The following is a 12,133-nucleotide window of genomic DNA, read 5'->3' on the forward strand; positions in this document are numbered from 1 at the left end:
TAATATATTATAAACAACACATATGATTGTCGTTGAAGATATTAGCAGAAGTGGTGATGTATTATCAATCTCAGGCAGATATCTCTATTATCCTCGCGACAATGATGGCCACCTACTTTTATCTTTCAAGGCAGCTTAGAAGCCCTAAAATGGCCAACTACGCTTAAGGCCTATCATTTTAGCCATTCGGACAGCAATGAGAAGCCAGTGGCCCTAAAAAGTCCATGAAGGTCATCATATGCATACCCATGCGGGCAGCTGACGGAGCGAGTAACTAAAAGCCTAAAAGGCTAAAAAGTCCTCAACGGCCAGTCACGCGTGAGACCAATGTCGTCTGCATAGCTTTCTGACAGCGTCACTGGGAACGAAGAAAAATGCCCTCCCATGAATGGGTCCGACCTTGCAGACGAAGAAAATGTGGGCCGCAGTGTGAGCTCTTTGGCCATATCCATAGATAGGCCAACCATGCATAAGACCCCCCAAATCTTTGGCTTGATTTTAGTATTAACTCATCAGGAAGGGCTTAAACCTACTCATTGATGGACTGACGGCCCTATATTTGGTACTCCAAAGGTCGCCTTACGAGCTCTGTGAACTCTAGAGAGTTACCGCGGCCAAACCTATGCATAATTCCAACCGAGTTCACGGCCCTGGTAGCTTCACTGGGCCCCTTTGATGGATCGCGGTTTGTGAACTCATCAGGCTGTGAGAAGTCTAGTGAAATTCTAAGAGTTATAGAGACCATCACGTGAGACCCGACTCCACTACTCAAGAGTCTAAAAAACTGCGTGGGCTCCACTACTCAAGAGCTTAAACTGTGTGTAACTGACTAAATTGAAACTTAGCACCGCCAATAATAAAAAAATCATATAGGAAATCCCGCACTATTAAGCATAAAATGTTGTTGTTTTGCAATTAGTTCCTCATTAAATATTATGTCAAAATTACCGCATAGATAAATATGTTTGAAATGATCTGTGATGTAGAAATGCATAGAAGAATAAAATATCTCAAAATATTATCATGTATTCATATGCTGAGAATCAAAAGTGATTACTTGTTCAAAAAAAAAAAAAACATATACACAAAGAAATTACGTGCTTAAAGTTCTTCCACAATTCCTACTATCCTCATATAGTTTTACAAGTCCTCCTTTAATTGCATCTGAGCTGCAACATGTTTTGACTTTTCCTCGAGAATGATCTTTGCTTGATAAGGAATGCCAGTCAGTTTATCTTCCAATGATGCAATCATCTCTTCGCTCTTGAGCAGTTCGGATTTCTGAGCATTAGCAGACTGAATATTGACTTGTATACTTTCCTCGATCTCCTTTATGGATGATTCCTTCTCGCAATCCTTCAACTTTAGCTGCGAAATCTCCTCTTTCAGGGCAGTGATACGATCCCAAATCACCACTCTGTCATCACTATAAGCCTTCAGCTGTTCTTGAAGAACCAATTGTTCCTGGTCAAATTCAGAAATAGCGGAAGCAATAAGAGAAGCCTTTTTCTTGGACAGAGTCAACTGCTTCCCATATTTCAAGACCTTAGGAGCAATTGTGACGTTCTCCGCTGATGCTAAAGAGATGATTGAGTCACGGAATTTGAGAAGAGAATCACGCAGAGTAAAAATATTGATTTTCGCCATTCTTGCAGAGCTTTCCAGAATTTCAATGGCAATATTCAGGTCCAACCATTGCTCAGGGTCTATGAAAATGTGAGCTATTGCTAACAGAGAATTCTTCATCAGAAGCATCTTGTGGGTGGGAATCTTTACAAATGACAGCAGTTCAGACGCAGTAGCCACAGACTTAGAGCTTATTGCCCCACTACAAGGAGGAGTTCCTGTAGCATAAAGAAGGAAAGAAGTCAAAATAGTGATAAAAAAGTTAGGAGATGTATAGCTTTCAATAAAGTGATCAATATATATTTACCTGCCGCCGAAGTATGACTACTAGGAGGCGAGATTTCCTGAACTGTAGAAGGGCCAGCTCCTAGCATGTCAGCAAAGGAAGGCGCCCTGACCTCTGTACTTGAATCCTAGTAGTCGGAGTGGGCAAATCAGTAGGCTCTATTGGAAAGATAATTTCATGGGCTACCACTTTCGGTGCTACCAATGGAACTAGAGGAGCCCTTAGCGAAATCACCGGTGCAGTTATAGGAGGATTTATGGGTGGAGTATCACTCGTCTCAACATTTGCAACATGAGCACTTGAAATAAAATATGATGATGATAATGAGATAACTATCACTAAATATGCATATAAATACATATGAAAATAAATTTTCCTTACCAGGTGAATATTCGTACTCTGCATAATCTAAAGGTTCTTCTTCCTCCTCTATTGTCGCAGGAGACTTTACAGGAATATTGGCACTAAGAAGAGTTTCAGAAGCCACAGGAGGGTGTTCTGTTTCAACATTTTCCGCAACTATATTCTCCTCTTCATCTATATCAACTTCTCCTTCCTCGAAATAATCATCTTTATCCTCGCCGCTTTCATCGTCCTCATCATCTTCATATTCCATAGAAGCAGTACCCTCTGATGAAGAAGCTGAACTTTCATCTCCTAAGCTTTCTTCGTCTACTTCTTTAATCATAACTTGCTTTCCTTTAGAAGAAGGAGCTCAGCTACTTTCTAGTTGAGGCTCTCTGCTAGCTGGGACCAAAGGGGATGTAGAGACCTGTCTGCCTCCTTCCTGAGGAACGGATGGCGACGCTTGCAAGCGTGCTCGAGACCTGGTCATAGGAGAGGATGAACCAGGAGGAGTAGGCTATGAAGGAGGGGCTGGCTCATCTTGAGCTGCTACAGTTTCTGACGGAATAGGAGAAGATGTTCCTTCGATAGCATTTGTGACTCAGTCGCCAAAGTCACGAGGGAGTTGCTCAAATTCCATCAAAACTCCATGAGCAATCCAGCCGTTCAAAATATTAATGGGCTTCTTCTCACAGATTAGATCTTCTAGCGATATCTTTATATAAATTTCACCGTGATGAGATACGCGACTCTTCTCTGGTATGAAGCCGATTCTGTCTTCAAGTTTTCTGCCCCTCAGCCTGGGCGGATGAAGCTAGATGGGTGAATCCACTGGTAAACAATTGTTGACCAAGAATGACTGGTGATCCCACCACCGCATCTAGCTATAAGAAGTACGAACTGTACGGTCGCAACCGGAGATTATGAAGAAAGAATCCACGTGACTGCCTAACAGCTATTTCCATATCATGGCCCAATTAATAGGACTGGTTCCGTAGCAACACATTCTCTTAGTGACCAATCCGCAGTCTTCTGGCACAGCTTGGTCGTAGCCAAATTGACGAGCGAAGCGACTGGGATAATAGGGCTCTCGCCAAAACTTTGTTCCTTCTCGAAGGGGTAAACTGCAAGAGCGAATGGAGAGGAAGAAAGCTCTTTCTGCTACTATGAGTTTAGCCTGGTCCACCATGTTTGTATCTTCGATATAGAGATGGAGACGGAATTGGAAGAAATCCACTTGATCAGTATCTCTGATTTTGTTGGCCACCCAGTTGTATGACCTTTTGGCCATAACCCTTTGTTGGAAGAACCAGAGCGGGAGATGTGCAGGATGAACATACGCCTTCTCTGGCGCTTCGAAAGTCCAAGGAAAGTAGACTCCCAGCCAACCTGTGAAATAATGCCATGAAGTGTGTGCTGATGAAGCTCCAATGGTAAGGTTCTTGACATGGGTGGCTACATCTCCGAGGGCTCTGTAAATAAAACACAGTACTGGAGGTGCAAGAGAATACTTGTGTCCTTCTGTTAAAGCATCGGCAACGACAAAGACCGTGGGGCGAATAGCATTTACCCATTTCAAGCTTTGAAGTACCACGATGCTCAGCCAGTAAGCTAAGAAGCCTGCGAGTTCCTCGAATAAACTGTAATCTGCTTTCTCCTTAATATTATCACGAAACTCTGTCAGCTCTTTAGATCAACAATCACTTAATCTGCAAGGGAAGGTAAAAAAGATTGGTATGAGGAAATGTATAATAAAAAGGGAAGAAAGAAAAAGGGAAGTTGATTCCTAAAACTTAAAGATACCTGAGGGCCCTCGTGAAATGTGCTAGCTACTGCAAAGGAGAGCTTATGGATGTTTGGAAATTTTTCCATCTCTCTGAAGAGTTCAATGGTGGTCTCAGAGATAGAAGGCTTGCGATCAGGGGAAGATACGAAGGCCAGCTCTCTATTAGACAGGACGAATTCATCATAGAACTTGCCTGTTAGTGGAAGGCCTGCTATTCAATGAAGATCCCAAAGTGTGATACTCATCTCACCAAATGGCAAGTGGAAAGAGTTGGTAGTAGGTGACCAGTACTCAAGAAAACCCTTCATCACTGTTGGTTCCTTATAGAAGTACTGAGATGTAACTTCTATAGCATTGTACAAGCCAATCTTGGCAAGCATACCTGCATGCTTCTACAAGATGGCTTCTGCCCAATTTGAGTAATAACGTCGTGAAGTTAATAGACCCCTTGTTCGGAATTCTTCCGGTCCCCATAGTTGCTCGTGATCTCGGAAGCGTTGTCTGATGGTTTCATAAAAATACGTGGGGAAGAGGTTGTGTGGACTGTGGAAAGGGGTAAGAAAAATCATGAGGTGGACTTCACCAATGCTTTGTCGCGGCTTATGCAATTGTAATATTCCTTCAAGGATGTTCGGTTCTCTCATTGCCCATGAGGAAGTGTACATCAGCTTTTCCCCGTCTATGTAATCCCGCAGCTCGCAATTGAGCATGGATTGGTGGTGATAAAGTTTGATGGGAATCACTGTCATACCCTCCGAGTGAGGGTTATCGAACTTCATGATGCCCTCAATAACTCGGACTGATTCCCATGAGTTCTGAAGCTTCTTCTTATTGTGCTCCTTAATTTTCTCCTTGAACTCCTTCGCCTTGTTTCGGCGAGTCTTCGTTGGATGGGAAGCAGGCGAAGTGTCTTCTCAAGCGGGAGGTCTTTGACTGTCCATTCGAATGTGGGCAGTCGTCTTCAACCACTCATTCCATTCATATTCACAGCCCTGCTTTGGAGGCCACTCTAGGTCTCCCATAGCGATGGCCTGATGAATGGGAGATGGTAGTGTTTCAATGCAGTTGGTGAAATAGAAGGTGGGTAGTACAGGTTCTTGAAAATATGCAGGATTGCAGGAAGTGATCTTAGTACATTTGGTTGATGGTTGATCTGAAGAAGGAGAAGGGCGATAAGAAGACGAATCAGGCAATCCATGTGAGAAGGTTGGTTAGTAGGAGGATCTACAAGACGGTATGTTCGTTTGATACGAGCCATGAGGAAGAAAAGATGGGAATTTGTCTAAGTCTTGGAAAAAGATTCAAAAGACTGAAAATTTCATCAAGTCCCGATTGCGCAGACTCGCGCAATTGAAGTTAGTTGCACGGATCAGTGCAAAGGTCAAAAGACATGCGCGAACAGAAGGCTGTTGCACGGGAGAAAATCGCGAAGGAGCAAGAGTTTCGCTATAGTACGAGAAAAGTGAGAATGAATGAAGGGTCAGGGTATTTTTAGGGCATGCGGTCGAGTACGGTATGCGGGTCTCAATTGTGCGGACCCGCGCAAACCCTGTCATGGTGAAGAAATTGATCCTTTTCCGTTGATTTTGGAAAAACAAAGAAAGGATCAAGGTGGCATATGTTGAAGCATAAAAAAATTAGAAATGATTAAAGAAAAGAAGATTGAAAGGTAAGGAAATAGAAAGAAAATACAAAAAGAAACCAGGGAAGTGTCTTTAAAGGTGGTTTACGCGGGTCCACGCAAACGATATCAGTTGTTCAGGTCCGCGCAACCGAAAAACCAGTTGCGCGGGAGTGTGCAACTGTTTCAGGAAGTAATTCCCATGAACGGTCAAGATTGATGGAAGGTGGGTCCCACGGCACCAAGTTCGAGGTTCCACACATGCGAAGGCCTATAAATACCCCCTCCCCCTTCATTTGAGGGGATTGAATATTTTGGAGAGGAAGCAGAGAAAGGAGAAAGACTGAAGGTAGGAGAAAGGAGGCCCAAATGGTTTGCGCGGACCCGCGCAAACCAGATTGCCCTGCAGTCTGTGATGTTAAAAGAGTTGATATATTGCTGGAATGGCTAAGTCTTCAGATTTCTTCTGTCCAAGCTTCAAGGAGAGGAACCAGTAGAAGAGATCTATGTCATATCCCTCTTAAAGAGATGATCAAATCGCGAGTCGAAGTGCTGCCGGATTTGATATCTGACTTGGATATTTAAACTTTGTCAATTTCTGTATTCTAAATAATTTATCTTAGAATCAAGAGATGTTTGAGGATGTAAATGAACTCAGTAATAATAAAACATAATGATTATTCTTAATTTCTGTATTCTAAATAATCTATCTTAGAATCAAGGGATGTTTAAGGATGTAAATAAACTCAGTAATAATAAAATATGATGATTATTAATAATACTCTCTCTCTCTCTGTTATGTTTGAATAAGATAATATCCCAAATTAAATGCATTTTTTTCTTATTCGAAACACACACACACACACACATATATATATGAAATGCTCACACACAATTAGTTAGACCGTGAGTTTTGGTCCAACTAGCTGTGCATTAAATGTCAAAATTCCTATTTTCATACACATGTAATGCACCACATGTGAGGATATATGACATTAAGCTTTACATTAGTATGTTAGGAATTATGTGTCATACATTCAAGCCATTTATTAAATAGAGCACGCGAATGAAATTTTATGTACTGAAAGTTAGTAAATTGTCATCACCACTAAAACCACACATGTAACTTAAATCTGGACTATTGGAGTAGATTTCTAACAATTCACTTTTCTTATAGATGATATCATGCTATTGATATATATATATAGGGAAAAGGTACTATGCGCTCGACCTCACGATAAGCTCCCGTGAGGTCGAGCTGTGTGGGCCCCACCATGATGCGTGTCGACCATCAACACCGTGCATTTGATAGGTCCCCTTTAAATTATGGGATATCCCAAAAATCAGCCATATACAGAACTCAAGTGGGCCATACCATCTAAAATCACGTGAAGACACCATTAAAACATATAAAAGCACTTGGTGGGGCCCACCTGAGTTTTGAATGCTGTTGAAACTTGGTCTGAACCCTCATCCAAGTGGGACACACATAATGGATGGGCTGGATTTGCAAACCACATCTTGGTGGGCCCAAAAAATGATTATGAATGTTTTAATGGTGCACGGCCCCTCCCCACTTCTGTATGTGGTGTGGCCCACACAAGTCACGAATTGACTTGATTTTTGAGACCTAGGCCCACGATGGAATGGTGCATCTGACTGATGGGGTAGATGTTTAAAACGCATCACGGTGGGGCCCACACAGCTCGACCTTATGAGACGGACTCGTGAGGTCGAGCGCATAGTACCTTTTCCCATATATATATATATATATATATATATTCCCATATACTTACAATGGACCCTACCCAATTAGCGGACCAGATTTGCAAGATACATTCCGCATCACCCAAATATATCATGTGTGTACACCTAGTGGTCCTTTGTAAACATTCCCCCTTCTTTTTTCTCTCTCCTCATTTAAACTATTTTTTTCTTATTTAGTGCTCCCCATTCCCTGTAGTATGGAAAGAAGTCATATGTGGATCCACATGTTGAGTTGCTACTCAAATCACGTCACTAAGTTATGTGGGCCCCACCATGATATATGTGTTGTATCCATATCACACATCTATTTAGAGAGATCATTTTAGGGCATGATCAAAAGAATGAGGCAGATCCAAAACTGGAGTGGAACCCACCACAGAAAATAGTGGGGAGAGTGACACCTACTGTTGAAACCTTCCTAAAGTCCACCATGATATTTATTTGAGATCCAACTTGTTCACAATATAACATAGACATTAAAGAAGGGAAAACACAAATATCAACTCGATTGAGAACTTTTGTGGCCCTCAGAAGTTTTTAATGGTGGGTGTTACCCTCTCCACCGTTTTCTGTGGTGGGGTCCATTTCAGCTTTGGATCTGACTCACTCTTTGGCTCATGCAATAAAATAATCTCTCCAAATGGATGGACGATATGGATACAAAACATACATCATGGTGGGACCCTAAGAACTAGGTGACGTCACTTCAGTGCCGGCTACTCAACCTGTAAGAAGCAAATCCGCGTCCAAGCGGATTTCCTTCAAAATAGGAATGCAGGAAGTTCTTGCGCTGGGAATTCAAGTGGGGTCCACTGTGATGTTTGTGAGAAATCCTACCTGTCCATTCATTTTTTGAGTTCAATTAAGGACATGAAGCCAAAAATGAACGTCCATAGTTGAAATATTCGTAGGCCACAAAAGTTTTGAATCATGATAATATTTGTGATTTGAGTTCATCCCAGTAGAAATGAAGTTATTAACGGTATGGATGGCTTGTAAACATCACTGTCGAACCTAGGTAGGTTTTAACGGTAGGAATTTCCCTAACCATATTTTCCTTTAGTACGGTCCACTGGAGCTTTGGATACGGTTCATTTTTGGCATCATGTCCTAAAATGAACTCAAAAAACGGATGGAAGGGGAGGATTTCTCACAAACATAATAGTGGGCCCCACTTGGTTCCCGCGCAGGAACTTCCTGCGACAACCTTTCGCAGGAAATCCGCGTCCCCAAACCAATAAGTCTTCCCTGGCACTTAGGGCTGTTCACGAGTCGAGCTAGCTCGAAAAACTCGCTCGACTCAGCTCGAGTCAGCTCAGATTGACTCGACTTGAATGGCCGATTCGAGCCAAGTCAAGCTAATTATTTGAAGCTTGAGTTGAGTTCGAGCCGAGTTCGACCAGGGGGCATTTCAACTTGACTCGAACGCGAACTCAACTCGACTCAAAGCTTGAACTCGAGCTCGACTCGGCTCAATTAATAAATATATTAAATATTACATATTATATATATTATTAATATAAATTTTAAGTTTTAACCTTAAAAAAAAAAAAAACTCTAGAGTCTCTACCGAACCGCACGCACCACCTTTCCCTTTCCCTTTCCCTTTCTTCTCTTTCTTTACCCACTACCAGCCGCACGCCCGCCCGAACTACCACCACCACTAATTTTCATTTCAGCTCCACAATAGTATGATTTCAATCTCTTGAGATCTACTTCTTGGGCGAGAAACCCAAGAAATCCAAGATGGGTTCTTTTCAAATTTGTTAGAGCTTCAAGGAAATCCAACGATTTGATTGGCTAGATCTCTTCACTTGGATTTCTGATCTGTGTACTACTCTGTTTCTTTTTTAGTACTTGGATTTCTGCTAGTGGAAGAAGATCAAGAACAGATTGGTTCTTATAGATTTCCTCATCCAATTCGAAGCTTTGTTTGGTTTTTTCATCGGGTTTTGCTTTGATTCTATTAAGATTTTTGAATTTTTCATCAATGGAGGAGGATCAAGAACGGAATCCATTACTCTCTCACCCAACAAGCTCGAGCTCGACTTGAGGTAAACTTGACTCGACTCGAACCACTAGCTCGACTCAAACTCGACTTGACAGCTTCAGCAAACAAGCCAAGCTTCAATGTTGAGCTCGAGGCTGAGCTCAAACTTGAGTACAGCATGAACAAGCCAAGCCGAGCTTGGCCCACCTCGACTCGACTCGGCTCGATGCCCACCTCTACTGGCACTGAAGTGATGTTACCTAGTTCAAAGGGTCCCACCATGATGTATGTTTTATATCCACACCGTCCATCCATTTGGAGAGATTATTTTATGGCATGAGCCAAAAAATGAGTCAAATCCAAAGCTGCAATGGACCCCACCAGAGAAAACAATGGAGAGGGTGACGCCCACCATTAAAAACTTCTAAGGGCCACAAAAGTTCTCGATCGAGCTGATATTTGTGTTTTCCCTTTTTTAATGTTTATGTTATATTTGTGAACAGATTGGATCTCAAATAAATATCATGGTGGACCTTAGGAAGGTTTCAACGGTAAGCGTCACTCTCCCCAATGTTTTCTGTGGTGGGGTCCACTCTAGTTTTGGATCTGCCTCATTCTTTTCATCATGCCCTAAAATGATCTCTCCAAATAGATGTGTGGTATGGATATAACGCATATCATGGTGGGCCCCACATAACTTAGTGACGTGATTTGAGTAGCGACTCAACATGTGGATCCGCTTATGACTCCTTTCCAAACGTACGGAGAGCATTAAATAAGAAAAAAATAGTTTAAATGAGGAGAGAGAAAAGAGGAGGGGGAATGTTTACAAAGGACTACTAAAGAAGGTGTACACATATGATATACTTGGGTGATGCGCAATGTATCTTGCAAATTTGGTCCGTTAATTGGGTAGGGTCCATTGTAAGTATATGGGAAAAATATATATATTTTTTGATAACATGATATCATTTATAAGAAAAGTAAACTGTTAGAAATCTACTCCAATAGTCCAGATTCAAGTTACATGTATGGTTTTAGTGGTGATGACAATTTACTAACTTTCAGTATATAAAATTTCATTAGCGTGCTCTATTTGATAAATGGCTTGAATGTATGACACATAATTCCCAACATACTAATGTAAAAATCAGTGTCACATATTCTCACATGTGATGCATTACATGTGTATGAAAATATAAATTTTAACATTTAATGCACAGCTAGTTGGACCAAAACTCACGGTCCAAGTAGTTGTGTGTCAGCCTCTCTCTCTCTCTCTCTCTCTCTCTCTCTCTCTCTCTCTCTCTCTCTCTCTCTCTCTCTCTCTCTCTATATATATATATATATATATATATATATATATATATATATATAAGACTTATGGGACTTATGGGACCACGTGGTATGCGTATAACATCCCATTCATTAAACGTATGTACATGTGATCCTAATATGAGCAAAATATTAGGTCAGTCAGATCATCAAATGGGCTGCACTTGAATTGAGATTTTTTGAACGGTGCACATTATTTTTATGTATAGGCTCACCTTACAATTAGATTTTTCATGTTTCTAATTCGTACAAAAATAATGTTTGTGTGCATCTGCTGGACAGGTTGGATGTGAAACACATACCACGTGGCCCCATAACTTACCATTTTCCACTTTGCTGGAAAGAAAAGTAAGGAAGTGCAGTAATGTAATTTCAATTATTTAAAAAATATTGGTTGTTGGTAAAATCTAAATCCTTTAAGTTTAGTTGTAAAAATTCCTTTATTCTTTTTCCTAATTTAAAATTATGATTTTTATTGAAATATCCTCAACAGTTCTGATTTGACCAAGTACAAGAACTAAAATTCCTGGATGGTGCTTTTCAGGGGAGGAATTACTTAAATGTCATTATTTAAATTTTCTTTAACAAGTAGAGAATCAGGAATTGTGGGACTGCATGGTATGTGTATGACATCTAAACTATCCAATATATGCATCCTACCAAGATTATGAGGCAAGCCAAAAATATTGGCCAGATTTTTTGTTCTTGTGATCACCGTTATGGGTTGTATATGATGAATGGGTCAGATGTTATACATATACCATATGGGCCCAACAATTCTCGATTTCATTACTTTTAAAGAAACAATAGGTGAGGGCATTTTGTTAATTTCCTCCTTACAAAAGTATCTCCCTAGAATTTCCTATTGTCCAGTCATTATTCAGGAAAAAAAAAAAAAAAAAAACACAAATTCTTGAGGAATTTTGTGGTAAAAATCCCTATTGGACAACCAAGTGCTTGTATAAATGCACAAGTTAGTCTACAATCGGTTGCAAGTGATCCAAAATAGGGCTTGACAAATGAATGGAAAGGCAGTGTATATTCATGCCCTTAATTGTACGGCTGTGATTATTCATTCATGGGGTCATGCGTGGTATATGGTGGATTCCTCCATTCCGGTACTTTTCATTGACCAGGGGTGGGGCCCACTAGAGCCCAAGTAGAATTGACATGACACCAAGAGAAGATTAAAAAAATAATAATAATAAAATAAAAAAATCTAATCATTCGTAGAACTTAGTAAGCATGCATGTGAAGATACCAAATTAATAAAATTCTTTTCCCCAAAAGAAAATTGTTGATTTATACATTGACTTTTGCATGGCACACTCAACGGCCATGATCTTCTTGGCGGTGGTGCTAAAGTTGGATGATGGG

The 12,133-nt window shown here is 40.8% G+C and overlaps 2 protein-coding genes across 2 annotated transcripts in view; one reads left to right on the plus strand and one right to left on the minus strand.

Annotated features, from left to right (window-relative positions):
- Positions 1 to 3,212: 3,212 nt before the first annotated feature.
- LOC131226829 (uncharacterized) lies at positions 3,213 to 4,423 on the minus strand. The gene is made up of 3 exons (XM_058222552.1): positions 4,294 to 4,423; positions 4,061 to 4,251; positions 3,213 to 3,941 (listed from the first exon to the last, which is right to left on the minus strand). Exons 1-3 carry the CDS (start codon positions 4,421 to 4,423, stop codon positions 3,213 to 3,215), a joined length of 1,050 nt encoding a protein of 349 aa, XP_058078535.1.
- Positions 4,424 to 5,187: 764 nt separating this feature from the next.
- LOC131226830 (protein neprosin-like) overlaps positions 5,188 to 12,133 on the plus strand; it is a 52,582-nt gene continuing 45,636 nt past the window's right edge. Inside the window, exon 1 of the mRNA XM_058222553.1 lies at positions 5,188 to 5,277. Coding sequence (XP_058078536.1) covers positions 5,188 to 5,277 — 90 coding nt within the window. The remainder of the gene's footprint in view (positions 5,278 to 12,133) is intronic.

The sequence above is a fragment of the Magnolia sinica genome, chromosome 15, assembly GCF_029962835.1.
Source record: "Magnolia sinica isolate HGM2019 chromosome 15, MsV1, whole genome shotgun sequence".
NCBI lineage: Eukaryota > Viridiplantae > Streptophyta > Magnoliopsida > Magnoliales > Magnoliaceae > Magnolia > Magnolia sinica.

Bases quoted from the DNA above. Each gene is read 5' to 3' on its own strand.
- LOC131226829 (XM_058222552.1), bottom strand. From the start codon at position 4,423: ATGCTTGCCAAGATTGGCTTGTACAATGCTATAGAAGTTACATCTCAG. The intron at 4,252-4,293 runs GTGAGATGAGTA...ATTGAATAGCAG, and splicing joins CTCTTTCCACTTGCCATTTG to GCCTTCCACTAACAGGCAAG. The intron at 3,942-4,060 runs GTATCTTTAAGT...TGATCTAAAGAG, and splicing joins CATTTCACGAGGGCCCTCAG to CTGACAGAGTTTCGTGATAA.